Source organism: Trichomycterus rosablanca, chromosome 13 (assembly GCF_030014385.1).
Source record: "Trichomycterus rosablanca isolate fTriRos1 chromosome 13, fTriRos1.hap1, whole genome shotgun sequence".
Lineage (NCBI taxonomy): Eukaryota > Metazoa > Chordata > Actinopteri > Siluriformes > Trichomycteridae > Trichomycterus > Trichomycterus rosablanca.
This window is the reverse complement of record NC_086000.1, coordinates 31,635,394-31,654,623: the sequence shown is the minus strand read 5'-3', so window position 1 is coordinate 31,654,623 and position 19,230 is coordinate 31,635,394. Positions and strand designations below refer to the sequence as shown.

The 19,230-nt window shown below is 38.7% G+C and overlaps 1 protein-coding gene across 3 annotated transcripts in view; it reads left to right on the top strand.

Moving 5' to 3' along the window:
• Positions 1-19,230, top strand: part of LOC134325462 (palmitoyltransferase ZDHHC14-like) — a 56,179-nt gene that overhangs the window by 31,199 nt on the left and 5,750 nt on the right. For all 3 annotated transcript variants that reach the window (XM_063007668.1, XM_063007667.1, XM_063007669.1), the window contains exons 5-9: positions 2,747-2,884; positions 8,279-8,327; positions 11,092-11,194; positions 13,763-13,872; positions 18,750-18,852. In XM_063007668.1, the coding sequence (XP_062863738.1) occupies positions 2,747-2,884; positions 8,279-8,327; positions 11,092-11,194; positions 13,763-13,872; positions 18,750-18,852 (503 nt within the window). The remainder of the gene's footprint in view (positions 1-2,746; positions 2,885-8,278; positions 8,328-11,091; positions 11,195-13,762; positions 13,873-18,749; positions 18,853-19,230) is intronic.

Here is a 19,230-nt window from a genome sequence, read left to right as displayed (position 1 = left end):
CTAATAGAGTGGACAGTGAGTGGACACGGTTTTCAAAAACTCCAGCAGCGCTGCTGTGTCTGATCTACTCATACCAGCACAACACACACTAACACACCACCACCATGTCAGTGTCACTGCAGTGCTGAGATTGATCCACCACTTAAATAATAACTGTTCTGTGGTGGTCCTGTGGGGGTTCTGACCATTGAAGAACAGGGTGAAAGCAGGCTAAAAAGGTATGTAGAGAAACCGATGGACTACAGTCAGTAATTGTAGATCTACAAAGTGCTTCTATATGATAAGTGGAGTTGATAAAATAGACAGTGAGTGTAGAAACAAGGAGGTGGTTTTAATGTTATAGCTGATCGGTGGATATTTTAGTGTTGAGGGTGCTCTAACACAGCGGTCCCCAACCTTTTTTGCACCATGGACCGGTTTCATATAAGATATTATTTCACGGACCGGCGAGGGCAGGAGGATTTAAAATTAAGTTATACGACGAGCATAATAAAAAACACAAAGTGCATAATAATACTACTCACCAGTGATGAAAAATTAGTGGGAACCCTGAGCTTTTGCTGCTGCAACGAGACGCTCCTACCTAGGGGTGATAGGAGACAGTAACACCCGACGTGTGTTCCATATGTCCAGTCTACTCTGTAACTTTGTTTTGGTTGCAGTCACTAAAACATTTTAGGTTTATAGATTCTTTTCCGTCTTAATAAATTAAGTTTGTTTGTTTATTAGGATTATAACGTCATGTTTTACACTTTGGTTACATTCATGACAGGAACGGTAGTTACTCATTAGACAAGATTCATCAGTTCACAAGGTTATATCAAACTCAGTCATGGACAATTTAGTGTCTCCAGTTCACCTCACTTGTATGTCTTTGGACTGTGGGAGGAAACCCTGAGCACCCAGAGGAAAACCCATGTGGACACGGGGAGAACATGCAAACTCTACACAAAAAGGACCCGGACCGCCCCACCTGGGGATCGAACCCAGGACCTTCTTGCTGTGAGGTGACAGTGCTAGCCACTGTGCCGCCCTAATAAATTAAGTAATTGTGTGTGTACATGCACAAAGTAATCAGATTACTACAAGAAATCAGATTATATCCATAATCTGTTGACTTTGTTTCCATGCACTTCAGTAATGCGATTATGAGAAAAGCTTTGAGTTTTTATAAGTCAGTCAGTGATCTGATTTCTCAGTGTTACAACCTGTTGTAAAGCCGTTTAGTAATAATCACGGATATTACAGCTATTATAATGCCTAATATAAGTGCTGATAAACATTCTGTGATATAAACAGTTATTTTATTATAGAAACATGCATATAGACACCTGATCATGGGTTTGTAGCACATCTCACTCCATTCTTTGTAATTAAAACTATTTAAGAATTTAAAAATAATGCATGGGCTTTAATGAAGGTGTGGCACTTCTATTTCCAAATTTTTTATAATTATGTTTTGTTTGGGTACACAGCAAAATTATTTGGAGATGTTTAATCTTTATAGTGGAAACAGAACTTGATATGTTCATGCTTTAGGCTGAGACAACTTTCTATACCACATAGTAGTACCCTATACACTGATCAGGCATAACATTAAAACCACCTCCTTGTTTCTACACTCACTGTCCATTTTATCAGCTCCACTTACCATGTAGAAGCACTTTGTAGTTCTACAATTACCGACTGTAGTCCATCTGTTTCTCTGCATGCTTTTTTTAGCCTGCTTTCACCCTGTTCTTCAAGGGTCAGGACCACCACAGAGCAGGTATTATTTAGGATCATTCTCAGCACTGCAGTGACACTGACATGGTGGTGGTGTGTTAGTGTGTGTGGTGCTGGTGTGAGTGGATCAGACACAGCAGCGCTGCTGGAGTTTTTAAATACCGTGTCCACTCACTGTCCACTCTATTAGACACGCCTACCTACTTGGTCCACCTTGTAGATGTAAAGTCAGAGACGATCGCTCATCTATTGCTGCTGTTTAAGTTGGTCATCTTCTAGACCTTCATCAGTGGTCGCAGGATGCTGCCCACGGGGCGCTGTTGGCTGGATTTTTTTGGTTGGTGGACTATTCTCAGTCCAGCAGTGACAGTGAGGTGTTTAAAAACTCCAGCAGCACTGCTGTGTCTGATCCACTCATACCAGCACAACACACATTAACACACCACCACCATGTCAGTGTCACTGCAGTGCTGAGAATGATCCACCACCTTAATAATACCTGCTCTGTAGTGGTCCTGTGGGGGTCCTGACCATGCAGAGAAACAGATGGACTACAGTCAGTAATTGTAGAACGACAAAGTGCTTCTATATGGTAAGTGGAGCTGATACAATGGACAGTGAGTGTAGAAACAAGGAGGTAGTTTTAATGTTATGGCTGTTATCATATAAATAACAGTATTCTTTTTTTATATATATACCTCTCCTGCTATTTCTAGTACCCAACTAGGAAATGTATTCCCCTATAAAGTTGCAAGTAGATATGATTTTTATTTTATTAGTAGTATTATAAAAATTGAACCAATAAAAAAAGTAATTTAACCCCAAAAAATGAACATAGTCATTAGCAGAAGGTGTGTAATTTATTAGTGTCAGTCTAGGGAATATAACTACTTACCTTGCTTGGTAAAAAAAAGACAAATAAAATGATATTATTGCTCTTCCAGATGTGTCTGTTCCTCTTTAAACATGCTTGTGGTTTAAGATAGTTTGTTCTTAACAGAATTTTTTTGAATGTGTGCAGAGCGATTTGACCATCACTGTCCCTGGGTTGGTAACTGTGTGGGGAAGAGGAACTATCGCTTCTTTTACATGTTCATCGTCTCGCTGTCCTTTCTGACGATTTTCATCTTTGCCTTTGTCATCACCCACATCGTCATGAGTAAGTGGTCTCGGTTCTTATTAGCACAGAGAGATGCTTCTACTTGCTGTTGTAGCCTTGTTATGTTTAAAACAGTCTGGCCTTAAGCAAACATTACTTATGTCAAGAGAGGTTTTACCTGTTTGATTGTAATCCCAGGTTTTAAAAAATATTATATGAATACTTACATGGACCTTATTATGTGCATGTAGACTAGAATTTAAGTTTAAATAGGCTGAAGTAAGTTTGTGGATGTGGGAGGACATGAGGGTGACAGAGGTGGATGTTTAGGACAGGACAGGATGAAATAAGATCCTCTGTAGTGACTCCAAACGTAAACATCCGAAAGAAGCCTCTTTTCATATTGTCTCTCTACTGTGTTAATATTGTCCATCACTTGTCTGTTAGCTGGTATTGATTTAGGCTTTGTTTAGATGAAAAACAAACTGGTGTTTACACAGCAATTGTAAAAATCTAAGTTTTATGCCAGTAAACTTCACTGTCGGTTTGTGTGCTAGCACAATGACATGCCCAATTAAATCAGTGTAGGAAAAAGACACAGAGGCGCCACACTTGTACAACAAATAAATAATCCCAACATTAAGATGAAGTCTGTTTAAGTGCTGTATGTGGAAGTGCTTTGCTTTTGTTTGAATGTGGCATAGGTCTTGTCTTCAAGTATTATTTAGGCTAAAGCTATATGATCTGATAAATGCATTAATGTAGCTGAAAATAAAAATGTCGATTTATAGACATCAGTTATTTAAAAGCACATTTTCTGATTAATCTTATGTAAAAAGAAAACAGTTTTAGTTCTGGATGGTTCAGTATTGCATAAGATTGACTGATGAATGACTGAAGCTCTGTTTGATCATGTAAATTCTGATTGGCTTGCAGGTGATCACACTGGGCTATAGTTCACCAAAAGTTCAAACTTTTATAATCTTTTTATAATTAATGGCTAAGTGGAATTCTTACCAGTTGCCATGAGTCAGTGCAGCATTCATATTCCTATGAAATCCAGTTTATTATGTTGTTTTTGATTGAATTGTAAAATCAGCCTTACTGTGACTGTGTGGTATGATGAGTATAAAAACATATCAAACTCTAACATTGCTGGTCACTGGACAGTTAAATGAGAAGCACAGATAACGGATATGAATAATCCCCGACCTGAGCTTCCTTTTCCCCCCACAAGTTGTGACTTGATAAGAGCTGTATCAGCCTGCCTACTAAGGTATTGAATTTGCACCATAGGCATTATTAAGCACCCACGCTGCCTTTGATGTGCACAAAACGTTGTTCCCTCACCAGCACTGTTAGCACACTGTTTGTTTAAAATCCCTGCGTTGCCCTTGACGAATGTTGATACGAAATAAAACTGGTCACGTTTACTACAGTGTTTTGCAAACCTCTGGGGAATTGATCTCTGGTGGTAGATTTGAATGAGATTTGACCGTTTCTCACACAATCTGCTTTAGCCTAGACTTGAGCTCAGTTGCAGTGATCTCCACTGTAATGGTACCCATTCTGATCACTGGCACTGTTAATTATCAACAAATGATGGTCAGTTATCCAGTTGGCCAAAATGTGCATTCAAAAAGCACATTTGAATGATTTTCTTTTCGTCTTTATGCAAAGTTGAAATTTAAAGAAAGATGAAGACAAGGTGACTTAAGTTTTGTACAACTGACAGGATTTCAGCTTAAAATATGTGAACCCCAGTGTATTTGTCTAGCAGTATTTAATGATTACTGGATTACCTAGTAAAGCTAGTAGGCAGAACAATCCCCACATATTTAAGGTATCTGAAATGCTCCAGAACAGCAGACTTACAGTGGTGTTAAAAAAAAATAGCAGTCCAACACCATTAACTTAATAAATCACTGTTTTTAGTAGAAGTGATATTTCTACATAGCAAAAAATTGACTTGAAAGTGTAGTAGAGTAATGAAAACAAAACAAACCCAACAATTAGGACATGCATCCCACTCATTCTGAGTAATCGAAGCATTGATTGAAAGGGGGTTGTTCAAAATAATAGCAGTGAGGAGTTCAATTGGTGAAGTCATTCATTCTGCAGAAGAACGGGTGTAAATTTTGGCCCTTATTTAATGTAGGAGGGTGGCAAATGTTGCACAGGTTGGTCATAGCACATTTTCTTTTGAAATACTGGGTAAAATGGGTTGTTCCAGACATTGTTCTGATGAACAGCGTACTTTGATTAAAAAGTTGAAAAAACATACAGAGAAGTGCAGCAAATTATTGGCTGCTCAGCTAAAATGCCTTAAAGTGACCTGAAAAACCTGAAAGGCGCAGAAGGAAGCGTGTAACTACTGTTCGAATGGATCAGAGAATAGCCAGAATGGCAAAGGCTCAGCCAATGATCACCACCAGAAAGATCAAGGTACATCTGAAGTTACCAGTAAGTACAGAAGATGATTAAGTGAAGCCAATTTACCAGCAAGAACTCCTGCAAAGTCCCGTTGTTAAGATAAAGACGTGTCCTGAATGGGTTCAAATTTGCCAAGGAACACCTTGACTGGTCCAAAGAGAAATGGCTGAACATTTTGTGGACTGGTGAAAGCTAAATTGTTCTATTTGGGTCTAGTGGCCGTAGACAGTATGTCAGACGACCCTCGAGCACTGAATTCAAGCCAAAGTTCACTGTGAAGGTAGTAAAGCATGGTGGTACAAAATGATGATATGGGGATGTTTATCATACCATGGTGTTACGCCTATTTATCACATACGAGGGATCATGGATCAGTTTAAATATATCAGAATACTTGAGCAGATCATGTTGCTCTATGTTGAAGAAGAAATGTCCTTAAAATGGGTGTTTCAACATGACAATGACCCAAAACATCTTGGTTACAGACAAACAAGATTGAGGTAATAGAGTGGCCAGCCCAATCCCCTGACTTCAATCCCATAGAGAACTTGTGTTCTGATATCTGCAACACGTTTTTTTGAGGCAAAACCCAAAATTGCAGAAGAACTGTGGAATGTCGTCTAATCATCCTGGACTGGAATACCTGTTCAGAGGTGCCAGAAGTTGGTCGACTCCATGCAACACAGATCTCGGAAACAATTGTTCTGCCACTAAATATTCGTTCAGTAATTTAAAGTAAAGTGAAACCTCAAACATTTTTTCATGTTATAGATAAATTTTTTTAGTTTTTAAAGAAAAATGCTGGCACTGCTATTATTTTGAACAGCCTAATATTCATTTTTCTTAACTTTCTGTAAAGGATGAACACAAACTGGCTACATTTAGTTAATGTTTTGATTTAGAATTGAAAGTGGAGTATTTTCAGAGCGTTTGCATTTATGGAAATAAAAGTTATTATAATGATTTTGTGCTTTATTCACTTTTTTTAAAGTCACTGCTATTTTTTTGAACACTACTGTATAGACTGTTTTAGTTGAGAATATAAAGTTCCAGCACACCTGCTAGACTTTGTAGGTGCTAGTCTGTTGCTCTCCTTGACCAACAACGGTGTCGTGTAGATGACATGGATTATTTAGAGTACATGGGAGAAAATGTATCCAAATTGGATCAGTTTAATAGGGAAATGTACAAATAAAAAGTAGTTTTTCCTTAATAAACTAGGGTAGTAGCTAAAAGTGGTTCAGTTTTTTCCTGATATATTTTAAGGCATTTATTTATATACCGATTAGGCATAACATTATGACCTAATAATGTCCTAATATTGTGTTGGTCCCCCCTTTGCCGCCAAAACAGCCCTGCAGCTGTGATGCTCTGTGTATTCTGAAACCTTTCTATCAGAACCAGCATTAACTTCTTCAGCAATTTGAGCTACAGTAGCTCGTCTGTTGGATCGGATCACACGGGCAAGCCTTCGCTCCCCATGTGCATCAATGAGGTTGTTGCAAATTTAGCAGTAAATAAAGTACATCAAACAATTATTTTTTTTACCCACAGGAGACATATTTCATTAGTCTAACTGACCACACACACACGCAGGTTTAATGTTATCCAGTTCAGTCTGAAAAAACCTTAAAAAGAGCCTCACAGTGAAGATAAACCGGAGCAGCGTGCGTGCGTGTGTGTGTGTGTGTGTGTGTGTGTGTGTGTGTTTTTGCCTTTAAGAGAAATGATCTGTTCACTGTATCGCTTAAAGTGATTCACGAGTCGATTCATTTTTTGCGATGCGTAAGTTTCTCTTCTCAGTTATCTCTCCGTGTTTACTGTTATTAATTAAATGTCGTGGTTTTAAATTAACACCAACTACTACAGAACATTCTGTGTGACTCTCTTACATTAAAAAGCTTCATTAAACTGCTATTACCACAGATCTGTAACCGAGTCAGACTCGTTTCGTCTAAGCAACTAAAAGTTTTCTGATGATCCAGAAGTTCAGCAGATGATCCTGAACTAACGAATTTGGTAATGAATAAACTTTTGCCTCTGATTGGCTCTGTAACGTCTTCTGTTCTCATCTACATCACAAGCAAGAACCGCTTCCGATTTACCAAAGTGAACCAGGAGTTTATATAACGTGGTGATAGAATCGACTCAGATGTGACCGGGTTGAATTATCTTTTTAAAGTAAATATTACAATCAGCAAAATTACATCGTATGTATGATGCACAACGTTAATGATGTTATTTTAGGTCATGAAGAGCTTTCACTGTGGTTTCTGTACGATGGTTGATGAATGGTGATGTGATGGTTGGTGCTTCGTAGCTCAAAGTCTGGATCAATCCACTGAGCTGTTAAGCTTAACATGGTCTTTATATATCACACGATCGGATCGGCTACATTTAGGAAATATCGGCCGATCGCCGATAGCATATTTTGATTAAAAATCGGCCGATACCGATTCATAGCCGATCGATCGTTCCATCTCTAATATAAATATATATAGCGCTTTGTGATGGTTGGCAAGACAGATGAGTCAGCTTTTTCCAATGTCCTCTTTGTCAGGTCATTTGTAGCCGACTAGTCCCTGGCAATGCTCATTGTGATGTCAGTCCAGCTTTCTAAAGTGACTTGTCCTGGTGTTCAACTCCACCTTATCTGTTATTTTCTTAATAACCTTTCATTTCATTCAGTGTACTTGTTTCACTTATTTTAAACCTGTGGGTTCCTACTTTTGAATCTAAACAACCTAACAAACAAAATTAAATAATAGTTGGATAATAAGTGAAAACAGACCTTAAGATTATACTAGGATAAAAGTATATTTGGAAAATTTTGTTTTAGTACATCGGTTTGGTTAAATAATCTTTTTTCTCGATAGTTCCACTGTGTCTAGTTTAGGTGACAGTGGGATTAGTCCTTGGCTCAGTCTAATTAAGAATTGTGTTATATGTTCTTTGGGGCTTTAATATATTTGATTTTATCAAATGTTTGAAACTAAATCTTATTTTTTTCTGTCTTCACAGAATCTCATAAAAGTGGCTTCCTCAACGCACTCAAAGACAGTCCTGCCAGATATCCTTTATTTACATGAGTACCGGACTGAATCTGATTTGATCTCAAGTGTAGATTTAACAGTGTTACCACTGATTTGGGAGGTGCACTTTTAAATGTTCAACATAAGAATCATTGTTTTATTATTTGATTAGTGACGTGACTTGGTTTTAAAAAAAGGTTTACGAAGAGTAATATCATAGAAAGATAATTTTGCCTATAATTTTATGACAAGTTTTGAAAAGATCTTGGAGGAGAAGTTATATTATGCTTATTTAAAAACATATTAGCTCTACACCGAGCCACTTTATTCCCCTTATAAACTGAGGTTAATGCAAAAATACAACCCCAAATCAGAAAAAGTTGTAATAATGAAGCCTGAAACCGTCTGATTCCAAAATTAAAATGATAAAGAATAAATAGATATAATGTAATATACTTTAATAATGATTTGAGTGCCTTAAAGGCTCTTTTCTGTATCAAATAAAGTAAAACCATCACAGCAGCAGCATGTCAGTCCCTGTCTTTGTCAGGTTAACTGTCTCTTAAGATCTCCAGACCAGCTAACATGCTGTCTCGACAAACTCATGTGTCATGCAGGCATGAAAAATGCCCCAGCAACCCCCTGCTGCTCTCATTTTATAAAAGCTTAGAAATTTGTGCTATTTTTGAATAATCGGAAGCTTATAGCGGTGAATGAAAACAGTTGTGTATGCAGGTTTAAAGTGGCTGAACGGTCTGTGTGTTTATGCTGTAAATGCCTCAGCTGAACCAGAAAGCTTTGTGTCCATGTTTTCTGTCACTGATGACATTCAGCTGAAGACAGGTATTAAAGAAAACATACTACAACATGTCCCTTTTTCTGTTTGATCAATAACAGTCAGGTCACATCCATCATTCAAAACCAACAGTATAAACAAGCTATCAGGAAAGAAAATACAGAAGTTGTTACCAAGGAAATAACATATTGTAAGCTGTTAGGTCCCTAAAACCCATTCCTTCAAACATTTTTCTCATAACTCATGTTTTGATAGTGATAAAGTCTAATACGTCAGTCTTAAGTTTTCCATGCAGGTGTTTAACTGGGCCGAGATCGTATCATTTTTTATTTTATTTAAATCAATCACTTAATCCTGGTTTGGGTTGCCGTAGGCCCAGCTCCACTCGGAAACACACGTTCAGCAGTGGTTTCTGGCCTTGCCTTACATGGACTGAGATTTCTCCAGCTTCCCTGATGCATTTTACAGTGTCTAAACGTTTTCTGAAAATAGGGTTTGTACTTTATTAAAGCAATAAGCCACGAGAGACCGTGCGTTACTGAGATTTTATAAAAGTGTGTCTCGAGTGGCTTATTGCTTTTATAAAACGGTGGTCAACATAAAATATAATAAAATACAACAATGTTCAATTTATAAATGTTTTTATTTACAAAAACACTTACAAAAGCATTCTTCCGCGACCCCAGGTAGTTCGTTAACAGTGTTGCTAGGCAACATGAGGGCGAACATAACATTCACTTTTTCTTTTCAGTGGTGTATTAATATGGAATGATGTGAGGGGGTCATAGGTGTGCGTTTATCGGGGATTTTACAACGGCTTCGAACGCGGCTCAGCCAATCAGATTTTAGGACCGGAACTATCCGTTTTATAATATATATTATACACCGATCAGCAATAACATTAAAACCACCTCCTTGTTTCTGCACTCACTGTCCATTTTATCAGCTCCACTTACCATATAGAAGCACTTTGTAGTTCTACAATTACTGACTGTAGTTCATCTGTTTCTCTGCATGCTTTGTTAGCCTCCTTTTATGCTGTTCTTCAGTGGTCAGGACTCTCCCAGGACCACTACAGAGCAGGTATTATTTAGGTGGATGATTCTAAGCACTGCAGTGACACTGACATGGTGGTGGTGTGTTAGTGTGTGTTGTGCTGGTATGAGTGGATCAGACACAGCAGCGCCGCTGGAGTTTTTAAATACCATGTCCACTCACTGTCCTCTTTATTAGACACTCCTACCTGGTAGACGATTGCTCATCTATTGTTGCTGTTTGAGTTGGTCATTTTCTAGACCTTCATCAGTGGTCACAGGACGCTGCCCATGGAGTGCTGTTGGCTGGATATTTTTGGTTGGTTGCTATGAATGATCGACCACTCTGTAATAAACCTTCTCTGTAGTGGCCATGTGGGGGTCCTGACCATTGAAGAACAGGGTGAAAGCAGGCTAAAAAAGTATGTAGAGAAACAGATGGACTACAGTCAGTAATTGTAGAACTACAAAGTGCTCCTGAATGGTAAGTGGAGCTGATAAAATGGACAGTGGGTGTAGAAACAAGGAGGTGGTCATAATGTTATGCCTGATCGGTGTATATACTTTTATAGAATCTATTATGTTATTGTGTTAGATTCTTTTACCAAAAATATTTATTTCTAGACATTTGCTGCAATTCAAATGAACTTATTTTCACATTTTAATTTACTCAGATGTTCATGACCTTTAGTTCTTTATTTACTGCATTTGTGTGTGTTGGTGATTAAAAGCACATTAGAGCTTATCAGCAGTTTTTGCTGCTGCTGGTGCTTCTACGCCATCACATTAGGTTTATGGGTGAGAAATGAGTCTGAGGCAGCTTTACAGGTCAGTGTGTTAATCATGAGATTATCAGCCTGTGTGGACTCATTCATTCTGTCCTCTGTATATGCGCTTGCAGAATAATCTTTCCATGTGATTATAAGTGCATTGCACCGATATCTGAGAGAATTCTTCCTTGACCTTTGTTACTGTGTTGGAGGTGGTGGTTTGTTTCTTCTCTGTATGGTCAATAGTGGGGCTTTCTGGTTTCCACACCTACCTGATTGGATCCAATCAGACCACCAATGAAGATGTAAGTTACGCATGCACATATCAGAAATCTTTAGTAGAACTTACAGCAGTACAATGTAAAAAAAAATGTTAGGCTGCATTCACATGATGCACAGCGAAACCGCTTTGCTCTGGCTGTGTTGTTTGCTACCTTGAGGGTCACTTACTGTGCACAATTTCTACTTTGATGCTTGTTTTTCATAGGGCTGCCACTATCGACTATTTTTCTATCGATTAATCTATAGACTATTTTACCGATTAGTCGATTAATCTAAACGATAAATTTTCCTCCATATAATTTAATTCAGAATCTCATTTACGCTTCTTTTATTTTAACAACAAACTGTATGGCATAATAATATGGCACAAAACTAAATGTACACAGGGTTTATGTCCATATTATCAAATTCTCAAGTGCTCCATCTTAAACAAAGTGCAACATGTGTTTATGGCTTTCCATACACAAAGCAAAGTGCTTAAACTTATAACAGAAATAAAACAGGTGGGCACAACTCATTAAGTCGAACTTACAGTAACGACAGAATGAGCCCAGATTCTAACCTACACATTCACTCAAAACTTACTTCAAATTCTAACCAATGTAAGCAAAGTGGTAAGTCTTAAGGCGCATTCACATGGGAAGCTTTTTTGTGCTTTGAGCGCCATGGCAGCAAAAGTGTGCAGCGCGTGTTGCTTCTCACGTAAATGCGCCCTAAACTGAACTCGCTAAGGAATACGGTATTCCAAGATCTCGCGATTAAGAAGCTTCATGAAACAATATAGACGTGCAACATTGCGCTAGTGCTGCTATGTAGTATGCAACAAGTAGTGCTGAGGGAAATCATATGAACGGTCATATGAATAGAGACGCCCTTACCCTCCGACACCTCCTGGTTGGAGAGCAGGCACCAACCTGTCAATTCTGTGATACACCCCTAACAACCAAACATATTTTATTACTATGTCGTACAATTTCAGCCATCAGAGACAATTTTTATAGAGTTGAGAATATAAAAGAATTGTTTGAGAAGATTCCTCCAGTTAAAATCCTTAACTTTTTAGAAAGTCTTCATATTAAACAACTGATCTGAGCATATAATGTTTTACATTTGAAACAAATGACGACCTTCAGCAGAGCATTCTTGTTTCAAACTAAAACACATTTTAAAAAACTGCATGTGAATAAACTGTCAATACGGTCAGTCAGTGCTGTGTATTGTTTTCTAGCTCGCCTCTCAGTGGCACAGCCAGCAGAAAGCGTTTCTGACGCGCGTTATGTGAAATGCTGTCATGAGCAGCAGAATGTGCTCAGTTTCTGGTGAACGAAGCACTTATATAAAACATGTTTATTCCTGCTCTAACTGACAGCAGACACAAAACAGGATCCAGCAGGGACATTTTCAATTTTTTGCCAAATATATGTTCACTTCACGGAGTGTGGTGTCTATTTTGAGTACATGTACCTATATAGAAACATGCTAAATATTTTCACAGCTCATGAACACTGTTGTATACACAGTAAGGTTGTGTTTATGTAGCTGGTCTGTGTTTGGTGAGGGTGTATAACCTTGACTTGACTTTATAGCACATACGTCTTGTTACGGCCTCAGTACAACTAACTTTTATCTTTACATCTACATCTTTACCGCTCTACACAAATTTTATTTTCAAATAGAGATTTGCAAATGTATATTTTTAAAATGGAGAAAATTGGCTTTCTCTTACTGTTCTTTCTCTTATGCTTTATTTTAGTTCTGTTTTGGTTCAGAACTGCCTTGTTAAAGCAAAGATGCAAATCTTATCATTCAATGAATGAAAATGAATTCGTTGGATATGCAGCTATCGCAAAATGGACATGTCATGAACACGTCAGCACAAAAGCTTGAGCTGTACCAACATTTAGTGTTTAAGTTTTAAAAGACATTGCAGTTTACAGTGTCAAATAATTAAAGCTAGTTAATAAGTAAACAGGGCGACACAGTGGCTCGGTGAGTAGCACTGTTGCCTCACAGCAAGAAGGTCCTGGGTTCGATCCCCAGGTGGGGTGGTCTGGGTCTTTTCTGTGTGGAGTTTGCATGTTCTCCCTGTGTCTGTGTAGGTTTCCTCTGGGAGCTCTGGTTTCCTCTCACAGTCCAAAGACGAACAAGTGAGGTGAATTGGAGACACTAAATTGTCCATGATTGTGTTTGACAACTGAACTAATGGATCTTGTGAATCTTGAAACGGTAACTAAATTTTCTGTCATGAATATAACCAAAATGTAAAACATGGCCTAAAATCCTATTAAATAAATAAGTAAACATTCAGTTTATCGCTGCTGGACACTGAGTTACCCATCTGTTTTAGTTTAGTAAAAATATTGCAGCATTTTTAGTACTACCCACAACTCGTACTTAGGTAAATTTGTCACTGTACAGATTGTGTTTCTTTATAAGATGCAGACATTGATGTCTTCTACAATCATCTTTTTTTATTTTTTTTCATTGGTCATTGCTGCAGTGTAAATTGAGGTGTTTATTCTGTATGTCCTCCTAACCATCATTCCTCACACTGTTCTCACAATGAGACTGAATTTGTCTTACTTTTCTAGATTAAAGGATCTTGGTCATCAAAAAGACTGAAAGACAACTACAATCCTTACAGCTATGGAAACATATTCACAAACTGCTGTGCAGCCCTGTGTGGACCTCTCCCTCCCAGGTGAGCTAGCTGTGGTCTTACTAAAGAAAAATAAAACTAATCACTCAGTTTTAGTAGCTAAGTGAGCAGTATGTTTGTAGATAATCATATATCGGGGTCTCCTGTTTATTTTACAAAAGTCTGGCATGGCTGCTGCTATTCATAGTGATTAAGCTTCACCACACCTGATCTTGTATTATTTTTTGACCCCTGTTCTGAAATAGCATATCACTCAGCTGAAGCCCTTGTTGGTTGGTTTAAAAACTGCAACCACTCCGGCACTATGTTGATTAAACATCCGTGAACCACATAAGTCTGATTTCATGACTAAATTGTCTAAGGATTTTTATAGTGCTTGGTTTTTTCATAATATATAAAATATAGTTTTTATATAAATAACACTTGGGTGGTTCAACAGTCTATTACACTAACCCACCACCTCCGAGATCCACAGTCGAATCCAAGCGGTGTTATTAACGACTCTGGGCGACTGCACCGACATGATTGGCTATGTCTGAGTGGAGGTGTGGTGGGGGTGGGTCAGGGGTTTGAAGCCCTGCAATGGATTGTGCCCTGTCCTGGGTATTCCTGTCCTGCACCCAGTGTTTTCTCTGTGAAACCGGATTCGCCGCCTGAACATGATAAAGCGTAATATGAAAATGAGATGAGGAAATTCATTGCATTTTCTGTCTACTGTGGACACTGGATTCTTAATGTTATTTCAATACAGTTGCAAATTTAAATGATGTTCACGTGATGGGAGATCAGACGCATATGCAGGGTTTCTGTAGTGCACTGTAGCCTTGTCCATTAGTGAAAGGGCACTACAGCTCACTAGTTAAGGTATTAGACTGTTGATAAGAATGTTGCTGGTTCAAGCCTTCCAATCCTTTAGGTGCCATTGCTGTAGGGCAGCTGTAGTGTAGTGGTTAAGGTACTGGTCCAGTAATCAGAAACCGTTTCAAACCCCACCACTGCCAGGTTGCCACTGTTGGGCACTTGAGCAAGGCCTTTAACCCTCAATTGCTTAGATTGTATACTGTCACAACTGTAAGTCTGTAAGGATAAAAGCGTCTGCTAAATGCTGAAAATGTACATGTAATTGTTGGGCCCCAGATTAAGGCCCTTGATTTCTTGGTCACAATTGGATAAAAAGTGCCCCTTAAGAGCACTTGGTAAATCTAATGCCCTAAGTACCTATTCTAATATGAATATAAGGTACCAAAGTTAACTTGATGTGGGTGTGTATAATTTATGTGTCTGTGTGCTCACTGTCCACATGTTCTACGTGTCATTCCTCATGTCTTATGTTATTCCCCCGCACACGCAACTATAAGATAGTCCATATCACTTCTTATCTCTTCTTCAGCAGACCATTACTTTTTCCCCTGACATCATGATATTGGTTGGTGCTCCTGAATTGTCACACGTCCGTTAAAAGTCCAGAGAATTTATCCATTTTGCAAGACTTGTTTGTAATAGTCTAGCTTCTTTGTACTTTTGAAATAATATATCATTTGGTTATCTTCCCTGCTGTGTCAGTATAAGCATAAGAGATTTTCAGTATAACAGATTATGTTTAAGAGAACATCAGAAAAATAGCAAGACAGAAATGACTTTTAACAGCTTATTGAACATTGGATGGAACCAGTGTTTTTATTGATTTTGTCAGTCTTGTGCTACACTGTATTTGAATTTGTCAATGACTGTTTCAAGCTGCTTGAAGAAACAAAATCACTAGCAAACATCCTAAATTGCATAAAGTGTACTGTTTACTCATCACTAATCTCAGCATGGTGACAACACTTATAATACAAACTGTTCTGTGCCTTCGCTAAGAACAAACTATAACAGCCTGGCACAGGACTGATGTTTCTTCAGACGTGCTGGCCACTAAAATCTGATTAAATAAGCATTAAATATCCTGATAACTGGGCTAAAATAGTCTTGGCTTAATCAGATTTCTCAAACCACAGTCATACCACAATAGTCCGATAGTTTATCTGTTACCGGTCAGATTATTAGCAGGCATGTAAAGATATTTAATCACTTTCATAGAACTGAAGATAGTAAAATGACACTAAACTGTTCATTTACATTTACATTTTCAGCATTTATCAGAGGCCTTTATCCAAGCGACTTACGTTACAGTTACAGTATACAGTCTGAGCAATTGAGGGTTAAGGGCCTTGCTGAAGGGCCCAACAGCAGCAACCTGGCAGTGGTGGGGCTTTAACCAGTGACCTTCTGATTACTGGTCCAGTAACTTAACCACTAGGCTAAGGCATGCCCTGTTCAGTCGCTGTCTAGTGTGAACTATGAACCATGTGTTGGTCATAGAATTTCTTTTAACACGACAAACGCTGTTTGTTTTTTATTACCTTCCTGTATTTGACCTCGCTGTGCCATTCTTTACCTCAGCAAGCATTCAGAAATGGTTCAGCCTGTTGGTGCAGGCCCGGGTCTCTGAACAGCCCAGGCTTTGTATAGATTTGCTTTTGTGTGTACTTAAGACAGATGCACAGGATTTGTGCCGAGAGTAAGAAATTTAGAAGTTTAGCTCTAGTACACCGACGAGGCATAACATTATGACCACTGACAGCTGAAGTGAATAACACTGATTATCTCTTCATCATGGCACCTGTTAGTGGGGGGGATATATTAGGCAGCAAGTGAACATTTTATCCTCAAACTTCATGTGTTAGAAGCAGGAAACATGGGCGAGCGTAAGGATTTGAGCGAGTTTGACAAGGGCCAAATTGTGATGGCTAGACGACTGGGTCAGAGCATCTCCAAAACTGCAGCTCTTGTGGGGTGTTCCCGGTCTGCAGTGGTCAGTATCTATCAAAAGTGGTCTAAGGAAGGATCAGTGGTAAACTGGCGACAGGGTCATGGGAGGCCAAGGCTCATTGATGCATGTGGGGAGCGAAGGCTGGACTGTGTGGTCCGATCCAACAGACGAGCTACTGTAGCTCAAATTGCTGAAGAAGTTAATGCTGGTTCTGATAGAAAGGTGTCAGAATACACAGAGCATCACAGTTGCAGGGCTGTTTTGGCAGTAAAAGGGGGACCAACTCAATATTAGGAAGGTGGTCATAATGTTATGCCTGATCGGTGTAGGTGTGATATTTTTTGCTAATGTGTCATTGTTTTGACCAGTTTTCCTGGCTTGTGTTTGATTTTGATTGGGTTAAGTAAGCTGATCATATTGATATTAATCCTCCCATAAATTAAGCTCATTATTAAAGCCTGGTGTTATGTGAGCGCATGTGGTGTAATGGTGAGAGCCACGCTGCTGGTCCTAAGCCCGGATCAATAGGAAGGTTGTGACAGGAAGGGCATCCGTCATGAACAGACAAATGAGCTACAGCCATTAACCCTAATAGAAGCAGCTAAAAGGAATTATTTAGTCATTAAAGCCTGGTGGTAATTAGGGGGTTAACTTGTTGGTGGTCTAAATGATTACCGTATTTCTATAAATAATTTTATGTTAATGTTACAGTTTTTGTGTCAAAGCATGTTATGTACATTGTCATGAATGTACAGGAACTTACAGACTGCTTTGATAACGGACTACTTGTTCTGATGAGCTTTTCCAGTTAAAGGAGTGAAGAGATTTCACCAGAGAACACTAAGTCCTAAATCAGGCAGACTCGGCTAACGTCTTTCTTTGCAGTTTGTTCTGTGTTTGTTACTAACACAGTAAAAACACGGGTATTAGTTGGCCTGCTGGCCAGATTGCAGCTGTTTTGTTTAGGAGCACAGACAATTGTTTATACATCTGTCCTGTCCCAAATAGCATTAAAAAGTATTTGAGCTGCCACAAAAGCTGAGAGAGGAGATCATTTCACTACATCAAAAAGGTAGTGGGTGTAAAAAAATATTTCCAAGACCTTGAACATTCCTAAAAACACCATTGGGAGTAGTGTCTTCAAGTTACAAATGTATGGCTTAGTAGCAAACCAGCATGGTCGTGGAAGAATGATGATGATTTTTTCCAGAAACCTTAGCAATCTCATCAGAACAACAAAGAAAAAACCTGTGTTATTGGAAAAAAAACTTGCAGGATGACCGATTGAGGGCTGGGGCAGATCTCTCAGTGAAAACCTAAAAAAATCACTATCGCAACTCAACCAAGAAAGGTCAATGAAATAAGCCAGGAGGAATTTTGATAGGACTTCATAGTTCTGGAACACAATTCTACGGATTTATGATTCAAAACTGGAACTGTTTGGCTATATGGATCAGCATTTTGTTTTGGTCAAGAAAGGTGGGTCTGATAACCAGAAGAATACTCTTCCCTTGGCCAAGAGCGGTGGTGGGAGAGTGCAGATGCTGGGATGTTTTTATGCCGCAGCAACTGGCAATATGCCATGTAACTGGCATCATGGATCCACAGAATAGGTACACAACACAAGATAGTGATTCCAAGTACACTTCTAATTCAACCAAAGCTTGGCTAAGAGATCAGTCCTAGAATATAATCAGTCCTGGCCTTTTCAGCGTCCGGATTTAAATCCAATAGAAAATCTTTGTTCAGCTTAGAAGCCATCACACCTCAATGCGTTGGTAGATTTACATGAGAAGACTAGCTGAAGATTTCACAAGTGTCAGAATTTTGTTAGCACTTACCTAAATCACCTAAAAGAGGTTATCATGGTTATCATGGATGTTCCACCAAGTCCTGAGGCTGTGGAATAAATAATAGTGGGCATGGACATTTGTCAAGAAATCTAAATGTTTTTTTATTTAAACTCATTATTTAAGTGAATTATGTCAACGTTGCCCATATGGATCAATAAATATTGTAAACATCACCATAATGCATTATAAGGTGAGCAAGGTTGAATATTTCTGCAGTACTGCAGTCCTAATATGTGTGTTTTTTGTCCCCACAGTCTTATTGACAGAAGAGGTTTTGTAAAGCCAGACGTTACGCAGTCTGCGCCACCCACTAATGGCATTACAATGTACGGTGCCACTCAGTTCCAGACACGCATGGTAAGCTTGAATAGCCATATACATAAAAAACACTGTACTTTTTATTCAACACAGTCGTGCTGTGACCGTCACCATCATGGGTTTTGTTCCCACTGTTCCTTTAGTCAAGTATAAAAAGAAAAAGACAAAACGAAAAGAGCAATGAGTGAAGCATAGAAACGTCATTTTCCCTCTATATTAATTATATTGTTTGCAGCTGGGCATTTTGCAAACAAGCAACCCTATTTTTTGTACTAGGACAGTGCATGTACAAGAATCAGTCCCTCCACCCCCTTTTTGTTCACTGGTTTCCACAGTTTGACCCATAATTGGCACAGCTGATAGTGTTTGTTCCCCAACACAGAATCCAGGTTTAATCCCCACCTTCACGTAATGTTA